This window comes from Ursus arctos, unplaced genomic scaffold, assembly GCF_023065955.2.
Source record: "Ursus arctos isolate Adak ecotype North America unplaced genomic scaffold, UrsArc2.0 scaffold_22, whole genome shotgun sequence".
NCBI lineage: Eukaryota > Metazoa > Chordata > Mammalia > Carnivora > Ursidae > Ursus > Ursus arctos.
Window position 1 is genome coordinate 53705667 of NW_026622897.1, and position 18311 is coordinate 53723977.

The 18311-nt window shown below is 38.7% G+C and overlaps 1 protein-coding gene across 1 annotated transcript in view; it reads left to right on the forward strand.

Annotated features, from left to right (window-relative positions):
* The window catches only part of PGM2L1 (phosphoglucomutase 2 like 1), a 47479-nt gene that overhangs the window by 22723 nt on the left and 6445 nt on the right, over positions 1-18311 (forward strand). Inside the window, exons 4-13 of the mRNA XM_026518093.4 lie at positions 204-288; positions 3612-3695; positions 8544-8737; positions 9575-9764; positions 10085-10182; positions 11093-11273; positions 13135-13228; positions 13771-13900; positions 14134-14323; positions 17293-17426. Coding sequence (XP_026373878.1) covers positions 204-288; positions 3612-3695; positions 8544-8737; positions 9575-9764; positions 10085-10182; positions 11093-11273; positions 13135-13228; positions 13771-13900; positions 14134-14323; positions 17293-17426 — 1380 coding nt within the window. The remainder of the gene's footprint in view (positions 1-203; positions 289-3611; positions 3696-8543; positions 8738-9574; positions 9765-10084; positions 10183-11092; positions 11274-13134; positions 13229-13770; positions 13901-14133; positions 14324-17292; positions 17427-18311) is intronic.

An 18311-nucleotide genomic window follows, 5' to 3' on the forward strand; every position in this document is an offset into this window, starting at 1 on the left:
AAAATCTTATTTAACATTTTTAAGTTGGCCCATGAAGCCTAGATAACCAGTGATTGTAAGAATTGGCTGTATTAGGCTACTAACTATATATATATATATATTCAGAATAATTACAATATGAAACATTTATTTTGTGGCAGGTTGGGTTTTTAAATGTATGGTAAGCTAAGGACTAAGTGAAATCTCCATCTTTTTTTTTTTAGACTTGCTAAACTCACGGCTGCAGTCTTACTGGCCAAAGATGTTCCTGTGTACCTTTTCTCAAGATATGTTCCTACACCTTTTGTAGTAAGTGTGTCATGTTATTGATTATACAGTTTGTTGCTCTTAAAAAGATTTCTTAATTCAACTGGGATTCAAATCCTTGTCATGCTTATAGTTCTATATTAGGTGATATGAAGGATGAAAGGAAGGAAAACAAATTTTGCTCTGAGTTTCTTTTCATTCAACAAGCACGTGTTGACCCACCAAAGATCTTGATCTGTAACAAGATGACAAGTCCACAGTCACGGTCATGATATCTTAATACTCTTCTTTCAGAAACTGGTTTCTCAAGCAGATAAAAATGGCTGAGGAGAGATTTGAACACACTTATTAGTGTGCTTGATCTGAATAGGGGGTGTGTGAAAACACTGTATTCAGTAATGGTAGGATATTCATTCTTATCAAGCAGGGTCGTAAAGGAAATTTCAATAAATACCAGACAACTGCTTATCAAGCCATAGTCCTGTACCTCAGTGCAATGAGATCAGAGATAAGAAACAAAACCCCATAGGTTTGGGATTTTTAAAACATAGTGATAAATAATTCCTGGATTAAGGAAGCTATAATAACGAAGATTAGAAACTACAGGCAGTCCTTGCTTTGCATGGTAGCGTAGGACTGTAAAGATAACTATAAACTGAAGCCATGCACAGTGATCCTTAGTAATCAGTGGGAAAACTGCTAACTGTTCAGTGAACTTTAAAGTTTTTTGTCAAAACATTAATGTTCTTGGCTAAAAACGTATAAAGAAAAGAAAAAAATAGTAAAATTAATACTTATTTAGTACACTGTAATTAAAACATCAAAAACATTGAGAATAAAATGTTTTATTTTTTGGTAAAAAAAATTTGTCAAGAGTATAAACAGTACAGGGGCATGTGGCTGGCTCAGTTGCAAGAGCATGTGACTCTTGAACTCGGGGTCGTGAGTTTGAGCCCCACATTGGGTGTAGAGATCACATAGGTAGGTAGGTAGGTAGGTAGGTAGGTAAAGTATGAACAGTACATGCTTTTTGTTGTATAACTTAATATGAGTGAGCATCCTTTCTATGTGTTGGTGGCTTGTCACATTCCTCTATAAGTTTGGATCAGCTTCCCATACTTTATTCATTGTACTTTCAATATTGTGATTTTTCTCTGAGAGTTCCTTTAATGTGAAGTTTATTTGCCAGCATCACTTCCCCTGGGACATCTGCATCCTTTTCATCACCACCACATGCCTTCTTTATATCCATATGTTCACCTCACTAAAGCTCATCCGGTTGCACATCTAGAGTCTGTTGAATGACAGCTATGTCAACATCCCATCCATTCATGTTTGATTCAAACTTCCCTTCCGCCCTTGTCACTTTTGTTCCTTTTCTACACTCTCGTCGTCGTTGGCCAGTTCCTTCTTTCAATTATCCATTTTTGCAAACTGTCACATGGATTTATCACCGGGAGTTAAGGAGGCAGCACAGCTACATGCTTTGCTGGCTGTTGAGACATAGTATTTTGTGGACTGAAGACCCAGCAAGTTTGCACTTGATGCAGTTTCTCGCAGTTAACATACCATGGTAACTGAAATTTGAATGTGTTGTTGGGAGACTGTGTGTCGTTGACTGTGTTTTGGGGTGTTACTTAACTAAAATATGATACCAGGAATTCGTGTGTATTGGAACTGTGCAAAGCAAGGACTACCTGCATTTGAAACTGAGCCACAATGAAAGTAATAAATGGCAGAAATTATAGAATGTAACTAAAGCCTAACTTCAAGGGAAACATAGAGCCTTAGTGAACATCATAGAAAAAGGGAAGATGAAAAAATAATGAGCAAAACCCTTTAACCTAGTATGTTATAACCCAAATAGACTAAATCTAAATAAAGTAAAAGAAAGAAAATAGTGACGGTCTGAGGAAAAAATTAATTAAATAGAAAAATTTTAAAAGCAGGGCATGAATAAAAGCAAAAGTTGACTCTCTGAAGAGACTAATAAAAATAGACAAACCTTTGGCAAGTATGCTTAAGAAAAGAAGATAAGACAAATTAAAAGGGAGCGTAATACATACAGTTGAGATTAAGAAAACCACAGTATTCTGAACGTAATGCAAATAAATGTGAAAGCTTAGATGAAATGGCCAATTTGCTAGGATAATTGATACATCAAAACTGATAAATAGAAAACCTGAAGAAACCTGTAACCATTAAAGAAATTCAACTGGTACTTCTTTTTTAATCTTCTCAAATTAAAAATGGCAGGTCCAGATAATTTTTTAGGCAAGTTTTCCCAGATATTTGAGGAGTAGATAATGTCTCTATAAACCATTCTAATGATTCATTGAAAATATATTGAGTGGCTCAAAGAATTGAAGGACTCACTAAACAATTCACTCAAATGAATGACAGAAAACAGGGAAGGTTCAGAAATCTAGACCATGTCTGTAGGATTCTGCCATTGCATTGCCAATTTGAAATACCATCAGTTCCTGTGTGTTGGCCTTCCTCTCTCATTACAGGTAGATTTGCTCTAGTATGTAGGGAAGACATTTTTAGTGATCCTGGATTCACACCCTTTATCATCATGAGTCAAAAGGCAATCCTTGACTAGCTGTGGAAGAAGGAAACTTCTTGGGGAAAGACTCTGACCAGGCTTGGGTGGTTATGAGCCAGTCTCTGAATCTTATCATCAGGGGAATAAGTTACTCTGGTCAGACCTGGATCTTTTGTTCCCTATGGCCAGGAGAAGAGAAATCAGATGTGATGGTAAAAGGGGTAGAGGGGATATCCTAAGCTGACAAATAATAGCTAATACAGAGAAAAAGGGAAATCCAACCTGGGAATTAACTTTGGGAGAGAAGATGGCGAGTTGACCTATATATGTTATAAAAGTCACAGAGTATATATTAAAGATCTTCAAATTGGAAGTCAGTAGACCTATGTTGTTCTACCCTTGTATCTTCTCCCTTATGATTTTATAATGTGTAAAAATGATTTTAGGTGATTCCTAAATTAACTTCCAACACTAACATTTTCAATATTATATTCATCACTCATAGTTCCAGAGTCTGGCATATAGTAGGTGTTCATTAAATATCTGTTAAGTAAACAAAATAAAAAGAAAAGTTTATAGGACTAAGGTAAATTAGACTAGAAGGAAAAAGCCATTCAGTCTAATAGGTGGCTATTGGTGACTCAACAGTTAGATGGCTTTAGCTGTATCGTACCCAGTGTATCTGGAGTTGATCGTTGAAGTTTTAGGCTATGTGTGTCTTAATGTCTTCTCCTGTTATTTAATCAAGGTTATTCTTATGTCAAATGTGTAAGTAGCTGGAAAGCTAAATAGAATTATGGTGTTACTGTTTTTTCAGCCATATGCAGTTCAGGAGCTCAAAGCAGTTGCCGGCGTGATGATTACTGCTTCTCACAACCGCAAAGAAGACAATGGCTACAAGGTAAACCTTGGACTCCTGATCTTTGCTTATTTCATAGTTCTTATTTTTATTAAATAATATGTGCTGAGTATATTCTCATCTCTGAGGAGCAGGCTTAGGTGTTGGGGACAGGCAGATAAAAACATGAAGGCCAGCCCTCAAAGGATGTGTTTCCCTAATGACCATTATTACTTCTCAACATGTACAACTACGAAAATCTTTTCAGTGGTCTTTTTGCTTCTAGTATCTTACTGCCCTTGATTGCCCCAACCTATCCCCAAATCCACCCTACCTACCATTTTAGAAACAGAGTCATATTATACTGAGAGCCTAAAGAATGAATGGGAGTTTGCAGAAGGAGAGCCAGAGAACAGTACCTTGATCCTACTCTCCTTTCCCTCCAGTCTTCTACTGGGAAACCTCGTTGGCCATAGGATCCATGTGATGCGTCAGCCTCCATGGCAGAAAGCAGGGTGGAGAAGGGTGAAAAATGGCAAACAGGGGCGCCTAGATGGCACAGCGGTTAAGCGTCTGCCTTCGGCTCAGGGCGTGATCCCGGCGTTATGGGATCGAGCCCCACATCAGGCTCCTCCGCTATGAGCCTGCTTCTTCCTCTCCCACTCCCCCTGCTTGTGTTCCCTCTCTCGCTGGCTGTCTCTATCTCTGTCGAATAAATAAAAATAAAATCTTTAAAAAAAAAAGAAGAAGAAAAATGGCAAACAGAGGATACAGCACATTACTGAGCCAGTGTTTGGGGCTCCTGGGTGATGAGTGTATGACCTTATATTTGTTTTTCTTCTTATATGGGAGGTCATCAGGTAGACTGAGTTCTGTTTTACTGGGGAGAAGAAGATACTAATTTAAGATTTGGGCCCTGGCTAGCTAAATGGGTAGTGTTACCATGCTCCAAGGCAAAGAAGCATGATTAATTCAGTTTGGGACATACTAAGTTTGAGGTATTTGTGGGTCAACCAGGTAGCAACATCCTGTAGGCCGTTGGATATATAGATCTGTTGCTCGGGGGAGAAATCTAGGCTGAAGTTACAGATTTTGGGGCCATCATACATATTAGAACATGGAAGGGTATTTGGAAGTCTTTTACTTGGATACGTGGCCCAGAGATAGCATATAGTAAAAAACAGGCCCAAAAGGGATCACTAGGGAGTATCAATTTTAAGGGAAGGGAGAAAGAAGTGCTGGAAGTAGGAAAAGACCAGTAGAGATTAGTGCCATCAAAACCAAAGGCAGAAGAAGAAAATTGGAAGGAAGAAGTCAACTGTCAAAGAGAGCTGAGAACCCAGATCTCTCCCCTGAGCATCAGCTCAGACTCCTAAATCCAGCTGTCTACTTGATATCCACTGGGATGTCTAGCAGACATTTCAGAACTAGTATCTCTAGAACAGAGGTCTTAATTCCCCCACAGCCTCTCACATACATGCCCAAATGTGTTCCTCCCCCAGTCTTCCCCGTCTCTGTAAATTGACACTACCACCCACCCAAACAAAACCCAAAAATTATTCTCGATGACTCCTTTTCCTTCGCTCCTAACATTTAACCCATGAACAGGTATAACAAATTCTACATCTAAAGTGTGTGTTGGAATATGTTTGCTTCTGCTCACTTCTTCTACCTCCACCATTCTCAAGCATCGTCATCTTCTCTCAGAGCCACAGCATCCTAGCTGGTCTCTTCCCCGCTGCCATTGTTCTCCCTAAAATCCATTTTCCACCAAGCAGCCAGATGATCTTTGAAAATATGAACAGCTCATGCTACTTCCCTGCTCAAAATTCTGCAGTGACTTCTCACTCTCCAAATAAAATCCAAACTCCTTACCTTGGGGTTTACAGGACTGTGTCCTGCCTGCCTTTGCAACCTCATTCCATTCGTTCCTCTCCTGTGCTTGCTACGTTCTAGTCACACTCCTGCTTCTTCCTGTTCCTTCATTTTCCAGTATACCAAGCCCCCCTCCCATCTCTGAGCCTTTGTAAATGTTTTTTCCTCTGCTTGCACTGCTCTCGCCTTCATCTTGCAGATTTATTCTCATCCTCTAGGTTCCTGCCCAGATGTTATTTCCTTGAAGAGACCTTCCCAGGCCACCTTATCTGAAGTGGCTTCCCTCAATGACTTTCTCAGCATCTTGTTTATTTCCTTCGCAGAGCTTATCGCTGTCTCTGATTATCTGCTTTCTTTAGGATGAATTGTTTCTTTATTGACTTGTTTATTTGACCTTCTCCAATCCTCTTCCCCAGTATAAACTCCTGGGTGAAGGGACTTAGTCTGTTTTGATGTTCATTGCGGGTGAACGTATTTGTCACATAGGAAAGCCTCAGAGGTTTTTTTTTTTTCCCTTAAAATATAAGCACAAGGTAAAAAGGATACAGGTTAAACAGTGTATAAAGTTAAACGTAAAAAGTCTCTCTCCCATTCCTACCCCCACCCACCCCATACCCCTTTTCAGAAGCAAATATTGTTTCTGGTTTTAGTTTCCCCCCAGCACGTGTAATCATATATGTATTTGTCACTCTCACTCCCACATTTTTTTTTCCATTCTAGGTAAAGTACTATATGGAGTGTTCTGCACCTTGCTTTTTTCACGCGACAGTATGAAACAGTCTTAGAGATCATTCTCTCAATCAGTCAATTGATAGGGAGATAGGTCTGCCTCATTCATCTTTAAAATAACAAATCCTGATTATTTTATTTATTTATTTTTAAAGATTTTAGTTATTTATTTGAGAGAGAGAGAACACGAGCAGAGCAGAGAGGAGCAGAGGGAGAGGGAGAACCAGGCTCCCTGCTCAGCAGGGAGAGAGCACATGAGTAGGGGGAGGGGCAGAGGGAGAAGGAGAGAGAGAGAATCTAAAGCGTGGGGCTCGATCTCATGACCCTGAGATCATGACCCGCGCCAAAACGAAGAGTCCAACGCCTACCCGACTGAGCCACCCAGGCGCCCCCTTCATATTTCTTTTGAAGTCTGTTCATGGGTATATTTTGTTGCATGGATTTTTCTGTGATTATATCAGATAGGGATACTTTGTGATACAGGTTCGGAAAACCCACAAAAATGGTTTAAGCTGATAGGAGTTTATTTTTTACACCTGAAGTAAAGTCCAGAGGTAGGTGGCTACTGGCGGGGTTCTGTACCTCAGTTTTGTTGGGCCTGGCATCCCTTCAGTTTTGGCCTTTCCTTCAAGTGTGTATGTCATATAATGGTCGTACCTCTAGGCATCATATCCATATATAGAAGCAAGAAGAGATGGGCAAGGAGAAAGGCTAGGAGTTTTTTCTCACGTTTTATACATTTTCATTTAGAGGCCTTCAGAGCCTATGGATAGAATCTTTTTTGTGGCTTGGAATATGGGAACATCACTCAGAACAGTTTTTGGTTTCATTTTTTTAATTTCTGCAGGAACCAGGAGTTTCACTGACTGGGAGCAATTTCTCTGTTAACTGAGACCTCAGATTTGAAAGTTTTTAATACCCCAGAAGAACAGACATGCTTCCTCAACACCTTTCTATAGTAGTGGGCAGAACTTCTATTCTGTATTTCCACTGAAGGTGGGGGCGGGGGTAAGGGGGCGGAGTCTCAGGTCTCCAATCCCATACCAGCCCCATGGGCATTACAACTCAAAAACCAGATAAATTGACAATTCCCAAACCCCAGGCAGTCACAGCCTCAGCTCACAGCCTTATATCACTCCGGTTTTCCTTTTTTCTCATTGCCTGGAGTTTTCCCTTTTCTTCTTATGAACTAAGCTGTGCATTTTAGATAATATTTTTCTGACATTACCTAACATTTTAAGGTGTTTGTAGAGTGAAAATTTTCAGGTATCTACTCTACCATCTTGTTTGGCACAGAGCTTAGTACATAGTACATATTCAAATGTATTCTTCTTTTCTTCATTCAGGAGGCAAAAGAGGGTAGTCTGTCATATATATATGGTACAAGTCATTATAGTTATTCTCTAAGAAAAGTCCCTTCTAACGTTGAGATCCTATGAATTGTAGAAATACATTTTCTTGCTTTTTTTTGGTTAAATGTTCCTAATATCTTGTTGATCGAGCTACTTGGCAAACTGATGGCTTAATGAAATGTATTTTCATTCATTAAGTACTGAAAACACATACACTGAAATGTATATATAATAATTAGCATGCCAATTATCTTTCCCGATATAGACTTTTATCTGGTGTGACAGATATTCTACTTTAATTTATATCTGAAAAATAATTTCTTCTTTATTACAGAACTACTTTATAATGCTAAAAAATTTTTTTAAAAGATTTTATTTATTTATTTGACAGAGAGAGAGACAGCCAGCGAAAGAGGGAACACAAGCAGGGGGAGTGGGAGAGGAAGAAGCAGGCTCCCAGCAGAGCGGGGAGCCCAATGCAGGGCTCTATCCCAGGACCCTGGGATCACGCCCTGGGCCAAAGGCAGATGCTCAACGACTGAGCCACCCAGGAGCCCCTTTAATGCTAAAATTTTATAGTATTTTTTATGGATAAGTTTTATGGATATCCATGATTTCTTAGCTTATCTTTAGTATATAGTTATAGATCTAGAGTATGATCAGATACTATGGCATATGCATATTAATATGTTGTCATAATGATGCCCCGAATATATTTTCCTTGTATTGTTATTAAAGTATGCTTCTAAAAGTGAAAATAATACATGATCATTTTATTGAAGACTCCCTGTGGAATCATTATCATTGACATCCTTTGGTATTAACTTAGTCCCATGTTGATATTTCCTACTTAATTAATTTGGGGTGCTTCTTTATAAAGCCAAAATCTCTACTGTAGCTAAAAATATCTGGCCAACATTTCAAGTACTTAGAGCTGTATTTACCTATCATCTAGGTTTATTGGGAGACTGGTGCTCAGATCACATCCCCTCATGATAAAGAAATTCTGAAATGTATAGAAGAATGTGTGGAACCTTGGAATGGTTCCTGGAATGATAATTTAGTGGATACCAGCCCACTGAAGAGAGATCCTCTGCAGGACATTTGCAGAAGATACATGGAAGATCTTAAAAAGATCTGTTTTCACAGGTATCCAAATGGGAATATAGGATAGCATTGCCATATAATAAGATTAACAAATAAAGAAAAGAAAGAGGGATAAAAATGTGTTGATTGTTCATTATATTAGAAGTATAGCTAAATAGTACCAATCACCATAGTTAAGAGATGGAAATAACCCACTTATCCATCAACTGATGAATGGATAAATAAACTGTGGTATATCTATACAATGAAGTATTATTCAGCTATAAAAAGAAATACTGATACATACCACAACATGGGTAAACTTTGAAAACATGCTAAGTGAAAGAAGCCAGTCACAAAGGACCACATATTGTATGATTCCATTTATATAAAATGTCCAGAGAAGGCAAATCTATAGAGACAGAAACAGACAGAGGGTATATTAGTGATTGCCTATGGCTAGGAGGAATGGGAGTGTTAGGGGGTGGCAGTTCTGGGGTAGTTTCTTTTGGGGATAATGAGGATGTTCTAAAATTGATTATGGTAATGGTTGAATAACTGTATGAATATAGTGAAAGCTGTTGAATTATACACTTTAAATAGATGAATTGTATAGTATATTAATTACTTCTTAATAAAGCTGTTAAAAATTATAGCTAAATATATGTATTCTCTATATGACATTAGGATATTTCCTCTAAAATTTGATTTTGCCCTATTTCCATATTTTCATAACTATGCCATAAATAGCTAACACTTTTGCTAGGAAGCCGCTGGCTTGCTGAGTATCCTTCCTCCATCCTGAAAGATAGATTTGAGCTGCTTCTCTATAGGTTATTTTAATTCTATCACAAGTACCAAGTTTTATGACATTGATTGAATAATTCATTTCCTTTACAGGGAATTAAACTCAAAGACCCCCTTGAAATTTGTACATACATCTTTTCACGGGGTTGGACATGACTATGTGCAGTTGGCTTTTCAAGTGTTTGGTTTTAAGCCTCCAATTCCAGTCCCAGAACAGAAAGATCCTGATCCAGACTTTTCTACCGTTAAATGCCCAAATCCCGAAGAAGGAGAATCTGTGCTGGTATTTTTTTGTCTTTATTTAAATTACTATTAGTGTATTAAATTTCATCAAATAGATAGAACCCATTGGCAAGTCAGAGATTGCTTGCAAAGGCAGAAACCACCTCAGTTGACATAATTTAAATTCTATCGGAGCTGTATCTTCTGTTTTATTTGAAATCCCTATGGTGGATATTCCTACTTCTAGGCTTATTTTAAATTTAGTCAAATACTGTATTCCTCCTAAAATTTATGTCGACTAACATAGTGCCTACATTTAGGAATGTTAACGTTGAATTTAACATCTGGAATACAATCTGATGATTTGGCTCACTGTTTCAGGAACTTTCTTTGAGACTGGCAGAGAAAGAAAACGCCCGCATCGTGCTAGCCACAGATCCTGATGCAGACCGGCTAGCCGTGGCTGAACTTCAGGAGAAGTAAGTAAAGCCTGTTATTTAATTAAGAGCTTAAACTTTGAGAAACAGTTTCTGATTTTAAGTCTTACAGGCTCATTGGAAATAATTTTAAAAAATAAGAAAATCAATCTCCGGTAAATCCACTCTCCAAAGATAACCCCTAGGTTGATATTTTGACATTTCCTTTCTGTTTTTTCTACTCAGACATTTAAGATATATTTGTTTTTATAAAATTGTTATCATACTACATGTGTTTTTATATCTTGATTGTTTCCCACTTAATATTGTACCGTGAGCACTTTTTTCAGTCCTTAAGTATTGTTTAAAATATTAATTTTTTTTTAAAGATTTTATTTATTTATTTGACAGAGATAGAGACAGCCAATGAGAGAGGGAACACAAGCAGGGGGAGTGGGAGAGGAAGAAGCAGGCTCATAGCTGAAGAGCCTGATGTGGGGCTCGATCCCACAACGCCGGGATCACGCCCTGAGCCGAAGGCAGGCGCTTAACCGCTGTGCCACCCAGGCGCCCCTAAAATATTAATTTTTTAAAATGGCATCATATCCCAACAGATTGCTTTATCAATATAATCATTTTCTAATCTTGGTCCTTTGGATTGCTGTGTATTTTTGCCCTTATAATGTTGTGACTAATGTCCTCACGTAGACAGGACATCATATTATAACTTTTCTCTCATTAAGTAGGAGAACAAAAGTTACAGTGTAATAAAGTTTCGACAGACATTGCTGCCATTTCCACCTTAAGTTCACGCCTGGTGAGCCAGAAATAGTACTAAATGTTTTCTCAAAAATCTCATATGATAGCTTTTGGATTTTCCTGTGGGAGGGATGGTAAATTGTATGTCTTAGGGTCAAGGAATTTTAATGAGAAGTTATAGAGGTCTTGACTTGAATCTTCATTCTCTCTACAGTGGTCATTGGAAAGTTTTCACAGGGAACGAGCTGGCAGCTTTGTTTGGATGGTGGATGTTTGACTGCTGGAAGAAAAATACATCAAGAAATGCTGATGTGAAGAATGTTTATATGTTAGCCACCACAGTCTCTTCCAAAATTTTGAAGGCAATTGCGCTTAAAGAAGGATTTCATTTTGAAGTAAGAACAGAATATCTGCGTGCTCCTTTTCTAAATCAGTTTCTGTACATTAAAGCCATCTCCCCACCAAAACTGATTTGTATTCGCTTGGCTTATAATCCCCCCCTTTTTTCTAATTCTGTTCGCACTTGCTTAATCTTTTGACAGTTTAGACACCGTGAGCCAAGTCCATCCATCCAGTATGTGAATGTCTGGAACTGAGATAAGATATTCTTTAAAAATTGCCTTAATGCTAATTATTCCATACCACAAAATCTGGTTTTCATACTGAGAAGATCTGGCACCTAGTGACCTCATCAGTAACAAAAACTCCATTCCAAAAAATTGTAGGTATCCACAACCATTGTTAGGCTCTTCAAGTTCAGTCTTAAGAAACTCAGTCTTCTAAATTGTAAATTAAGACCCAATGATTCTGCATCCAAAAAACAAATATTAACTCTCTCTCAGCACAGATCATTAACTTTTGTGAGCCGCAGGGAGTTAAGCTGACAATTTTTATAGCTTCTAGGACTGATGCCAGTTAAATTGCTTTTCCTCCACCATCTTTGTCAAATATCAGTGCACATGTCACCTCTGGGGATTTTTCTTGAGCCATAGCCAAGCTACAGGTCTTAACACTAATTGGCTGAATAAAAAAGAAAATTATACCTGTTTTAATGAAATAGAACTTTCAATCTCAGGCTTAAAAAAAAAAAAATAGCAGGGTGCCAGGGAGGCTCAGTCTGTTAAGCTTCCAACTCTGATCTCAGCTCAGGTCTTGATCTCACGGTCGTGAGTTCAAGCCCTGTGTTGGGCTCCATGGAGCCTACTTAAAAAACCAACAAAAACAAATTGCTAAAGAGAAGAAATTGAAAATGTATTCAAGCCTAAGATTCTGAATCACAGTAGTGTTAACATTTTCCTCATTAATATCTATGGCAAAAAAAAAAAAAAAAGTATAATGAACATAAAAGAGAAACAAGAACATGATTCTAATGACCAGTATTATAAATTTGCTTCCTTGTGTTTGTTGTTGGTTCTGGGGAGGGCAGCAGAGGTTCTGGCTTTTATTTTTTCCCACTGAGGAAGTAGAGAGGTGAACTGGGAATCATAAGTTAGTGATGGTGGGCTCTAGAGTCAGTGTGTATCACATGTTCTTTCTGTTGACTCGAAAACATTCATGCCTTTCAAGTGAACAGTAGCTCATCAGATGGGAAGTCCTCGAACCTAATTACCAAAGAAGGGCTTAGTAACTTTCTTGGTTTTATTTAGCCCATGGTATCATGGTAAGGAACAGTTGGTTCAAGCATACGCTGTGATAACGTTGAAAGTGCAAAATTAAAAAGCTTTATGGCCTTTGATTACTCAGGGGGACTAAATCACAACCTTCATAGGTGCTCTTATATTAGTACTTACAATACAGCCCAAAGGACAGTTTCTGAGAAGCAGTGTAAGTGAATCCTGGCTCCGTCTCTTAACATACAGCATAGTCTCGGCCCAATTCAGCAGCAGAGTTTTTGTAATCTCTAAAAACCGCAATGATATAAAGTGCCTGTTAACAGTGCTTGATAAGTAGTAGATGATTATAACATACGTGTGTGTTCATGTTACTTTGTGACCGCATGGATCACCACTTGCAAATGCTGGATTATATTTGGTGTAAATCACCTATTTCTGTGCTCAGTAAATGTTCGGTCATCAGTCGTGGCAATATGAATCCGAGCACTTCCTGGCTCTGTGCTCGCCACGATATAAATCTGTGTGGGCCAAAAACCATAAGAGAAGATCACGATGAAAGTGTTCCATGCATTTAGTGACAGGCCTTTCTCTCTCTCTATTTATGAGGAGTCCCTTAACTAGAGTGGCCTTCTCTGCATTTCAGGAAACATTACCAGGTTTTAAATGGATTGGAAGTAGGATAAAAGACCTCCTGGAAAATGGGAAAGAAGTCCTTTTTGCATTTGAGGAGTCGATTGGTATGTAGTAAATGTGAAAATCTTTGAAATTTGAATGAGAGCATTTTTTAAAATGTAGTAATTCTATGGAGAGAAATTTTTGTCTTCTGGTTTTGCCTTTTGAGTTGTAAAAACCACAGAGAACTCAGAAATATGTAGATGCATTTTTTTTTATCTGGAAATAAAAAAGACCCTTAAAAGTCCGCCAAGTACCTTCAGTATCAGTGGGCTTTATCTATTAGTAGGCTCTTAAATTCATTGGTGCTTCTGAAGAAATGTAAAACTATTGAAATTATATAGGCTTAAGTTTTCCCCCTTTTTAAAAAAATGTGTTTTAAGGGGCGCCTGGGTGGCTCAGTCGTTAAGCGTCTGCCTTCGCCTCAGGTCATGATCCCAGGGTCGTGGGATCGAGCGAGCCCGGCATCAGGCTCCCTGCTCAGTGGGGAGCCTGTTTCTCCCTCTCCCTCTGCTCCTCCCGCCTGCTGGTGCTCTCTCTGTCTCAAATAAATAAAGAAAAATCTTTTAAAAAATAAATGAAAAGAAAAATGTGTTTTAATTCTTAGGTTTTCTGTGTGGCACTTCGGTTTTGGATAAAGATGGGGTGAGTGCAGCCGTAGTTGCTGCCGAGATGGCAGCTTACCTGGAAACCATGAATATAACATTGAAACAACAACTGATTAAGGTTTATGAAAAGTAAGTTCTATTATTATGAATTTCTCATTCCGATTGCCGAATTTCTCATTTTTTGGTCCTACGTTTAGCTTTCCAAATTTGGTTTTGAAAATAGCCAGTCCTTTTGAAACAGTTCTAAAAGTGAACTAAAGACTGCCACTTTCTATATGATACTATAATAGGCTTATCTTTGATATATACTTTTCTGAAGAGTTATCTGAAATCTGATTTTAACACTTTAAATCTTTGTGCAGGTATGGTTATCATATTTCAAAAACTTCATATTTCTTGTGTTACGATCCAACTACCATCAAAAGTATATTTGAAAGGCTTCGCAATTTTGGTTCTCCAAAAGAATATCCAAAATTCTGTGGGACATTTGCTATATTGCACGTACGGGACGTTACCACTGGCTATGACAGCAGCCAGCCTAATAAGAAATCAGTAAGTACCTTTTTAAAGTTTTTTTTTTTTTTTTTTTAACAATTTGTAGTACTTTGTACTATAGTAAAATAGTGGAAGTGCAAGCCTGTGAATGTCTTGAAATTAGGATCCATTGTTTTTCTCCAGAGCAGTTGTAATCCCACTAACAGGCTCCCCGCCTCTGATCCTGTCCTCCTCTCTCCCTGGGTGCATGCTCCTCCCTGGGGGTGGGGAGGTGGGAAAGAGAATTAGATAAAAAGAAAAAGGGACCGGGAGAGGGAGAATGTGTGATGTTGAAAATAAAGTCTAACAGCCTGTCGTTTCAAAGCTCACCATTACGCCTTTCTATTTGCAGTTTGCCTTTTCAACCGTCGTCCCTATACCTGCAGCCAAATAGAACAACTTACGGTTTCTTATATACATTCTTATTAAAAATTTCTATATTTTGGGGCCACCGGGTAGCTCAGTCGGTTAAGCCAGTCGTCTGCCTACGGCTCAGACCAGATCCCACCCCGCTCAGCAGGGAGTCTGCTTCTCCCTTTCCCCCTGCCCCTCCCCCACCTCGTGCTCTCTCTGGCTCTCTCTCTCTCTCTCTCTCTCTCAAGTAAATAAATAAAATCTTTAAAGAAATGAAAATAAAAATTTCTGTATTTTTGCTCAAGCTATTTCCCCAGTCTCCCTCTCCTTCCTACTGCTGCCAAGTCCACATCTTAGCCATTATTTAAGACTTCAGGCAGATATCACCTCCTCCGTATACCCTCCAGGTCCCCTAATTAGATATCTTCCTCCTGAGGTTTCATTATATATTGTCCCTTCCTCTTGTCATTTATCACTTTCTGTTTGATGTTACTGTTGTGCTGTGCATGGCAGACCCATTTCTGACATACCTCTATGCCTGTCAAAGCTCCTGCCTACGTGGTAGGTGCTCAACAAGTATTTAAATGCCATAAATTGCTGATCATATGTATTTGGTTATTGTTACGATAATTAGCCTACACCTTTCCACTTATAATGTCCTGATGTCTCTGATGCTAGGGGTATAATATATTTTGGGAAATCTGCAATTTCTTACGTAGAATAGAACTCCTATTCCTTTTGTGTCTATTCATCTAATCAACAAATACTCGTTCCCGGTTGTTGGTATCTATTTTTCTGTCTTTGTAAATTACTTGAAGAGAAGAATCCAATTTTTTCTTCTTTTTATTTCACTAATGTTGTTGTGCTTAGAGTAGTTCTTGGTATGATGCTTCTTTCCTATTAACCCCCTTAAGGGTTACGATATTCCTTATTCAGAGTACTTTTCTATCTGTTCCCCACAGACGTTCACAACAATTTTGTAAGGCAGGTACTATAGACATTGCTAATTTGCCCCAGTGGTCACACAGGAAGTGTCCAGACCTCCTGAGTTTTTTCTTCACACTTCAGATTGCTCTCTGTGCTTCACAGGCATTTATCCAAAGCCCTTCGGTGCTACAGGTAGAGGCACACTGGAGAACGAGCAATGGCAAAGACACTTCCTGCACTCCAGAGTCTAGTGGGGAAACGGAAGTAAACAGGGATTACATTACCAAATGATAAACGCAGCCAGGGGGTGCATAAGGTGCCATAGAAGAGCATAGGAAAGACCCTCGCTCAGATCTGGGGGGCTATGGAAGACATTCTAGAGGACTTCTGTGAACTGAGCATGAGGAAGAGTTATCCAGATGTAGGAGGAACAGTGGGTATTCAGACAAAGGGAGCAGCAAGTGCTAGGTCTGGAGGTAGGAAGGCATGTTCTCCTCCAAAGAACCACAAGGAGTTCTCTACAACTATAGTGTGGAGTTCGAGGAGGAACGGCACGTGTGATGGGCTAGAGGGAGGCAAACTCCCAGGCAGGAAGGTCAGTCGGTACGCTGTTTCAGTAATCAAAATGAGATGAGAGATGATGGGAGCCTGAATTAAATATAGTAGCAGTAGTGATGGAGAGAGTTGGACAGAGTTGACTTACATAAAGACTAGAAGAGACAGGACTTGCTAGTTGATGGTCTGTGAGTAAAAAAGAGGGGAGGAAGGTCTCTGTCTTAAGCAACTGGCATATGGTAGTACCACTAACTGAGGGAGGGGTTTCAAGGAAAGGACCAGGCTCAGGACACCTGCTGAAAGGTACCACCTCTGTCCTAGTACAACCCCCACAGGTCCCCCACAATACCGTCGCGGACTGATCTGTGGTCCAGGAAGGGTACTAGTATGAATCCATATGTTCAACGTCAGTAAAGCTTCATTTCGTTTTTCAACTTTTAGGTAAAAAATATAAAAATTTTTTGTACTCCAGTGGATTATTTTGCCTGTCCTCTAGGACACGTGCACTCTGCTTTAGAGACTATTGATAAACTGTCCATGAATGTGCTTCAAAATTGTAAAGCCCTTTGCAACTGTGGAGGCAGTTTAGACTTTGATACAGGTAGACCTGGCTTCCACCACTTGAGCTGATTACCTTGACCAGGTCATTTACTGTTTTTGAGCCATGTCAGTAAATTGGCAGTAATATTTGCTCTGGAAGATTGTTGCCGAGGCCTGGAGATCGTGCGTGTAAGGTATATAACCCGATGCCTGTATTATGAATGTTCAGTATATGGTGTATTTATGAATTATTATGTATGTAATCTTTTGTATTTTATAATGCTTTAAAAAATATTTTTAATTGTGAAAAACACATAACAAAATTGACCACCGTAAGTATTTTCGAACGTGCAGTCTGGCAGTGTTAACTCTGTCTGCGTTGTTGTGCAGCAGATGTCCAGAACTTTTTCATCTTGCTCAACTGAAAATCCATACCCATTAAACAACTCCCCATTTCCCCCTCCCCCCACCCCTTGCCGATGGCCTTCCACTTCCCGTTCCTGTGAATTTGACTCCTGTAGCTACCTCACATAAGTAGAATGTATTTTACAACTCTCGAACATGAAAACGGTACCGAGTGTAACTAAGCTGTTGTTCATCCTTGGGCATAGGTGCTGCCTGTGAGTAAAAACAGCCAGATGATTACATTTACTTTTCAAAATGGCTGTGTCGCTACTCTTCGGACAAGCGGGACAGAACCAAAGATAAAGTATTATGCAGAGATGTGTGCACTACCCGAGCAGAGGTGAGAATTGACTTTTTAAATAAATATATACATATATAATTAGATTTATATACATATAGAGCCTATATATATTTAGATTTATGTATATTTATATTATATTTATATACATATAGAGCCTATATATGTATATAAATCTAAATATATATAGGCTCTATTGAGATAAAATTCAGTATGTACAGTGGGTACCCATTCAAAGCATACAGTTCAGTGGTTTTTAGTATATTCAGAGTTGTGCAAATATCACTACAATCAATTTTTTTTTTTTTTTACTACAATCAATTTTGGAACATTTTCTTCCCCTCAGAAAGAAGCACCATATCCATTAGCAGTCACTTGCCATCCCCCTCCCTCTTAGCCCTAGGCAACCACCGATCTGCTTTCTGTCATTATCGACTTGCTTATGTGGACATTTCGTATAAATGGAATCATGCAACATATGGCCCTTGGTGAGGCATCTTTTACTTCGCATAACGTTTTCAAGGTTCACCCCTGTTGTAGCATGAATCAGCACTTTATTCCTTTTTTTAAAAAATTGTTTTCTTGGCCTAATACTATTGTATAGATATAACACTTTATTTTATCCTTTTATCAGGTGGTGGACATTTGGGTTATTTCCGCATTTTAACTATTACAACTATCAGTGCTATAAACGTTTGTGCACAAGTTTTTGTGTGGACATGTTTTTGTTTCACTTGGGTCTATATGTAGGTGGAGAATTGCTGGGTCACATGGTACTTCTTTGTGTAACCTTCGGAGAAACTGCCAGACTATTTTCCAAAGCAGCTGGACCATTGGGAATTGAATTTTAAAATTTTAGTGAATTTTTATTACTGGGAAGGTTCTGTGAGCTCTATTATATGATGAACATAAAGAAATGATCAACAA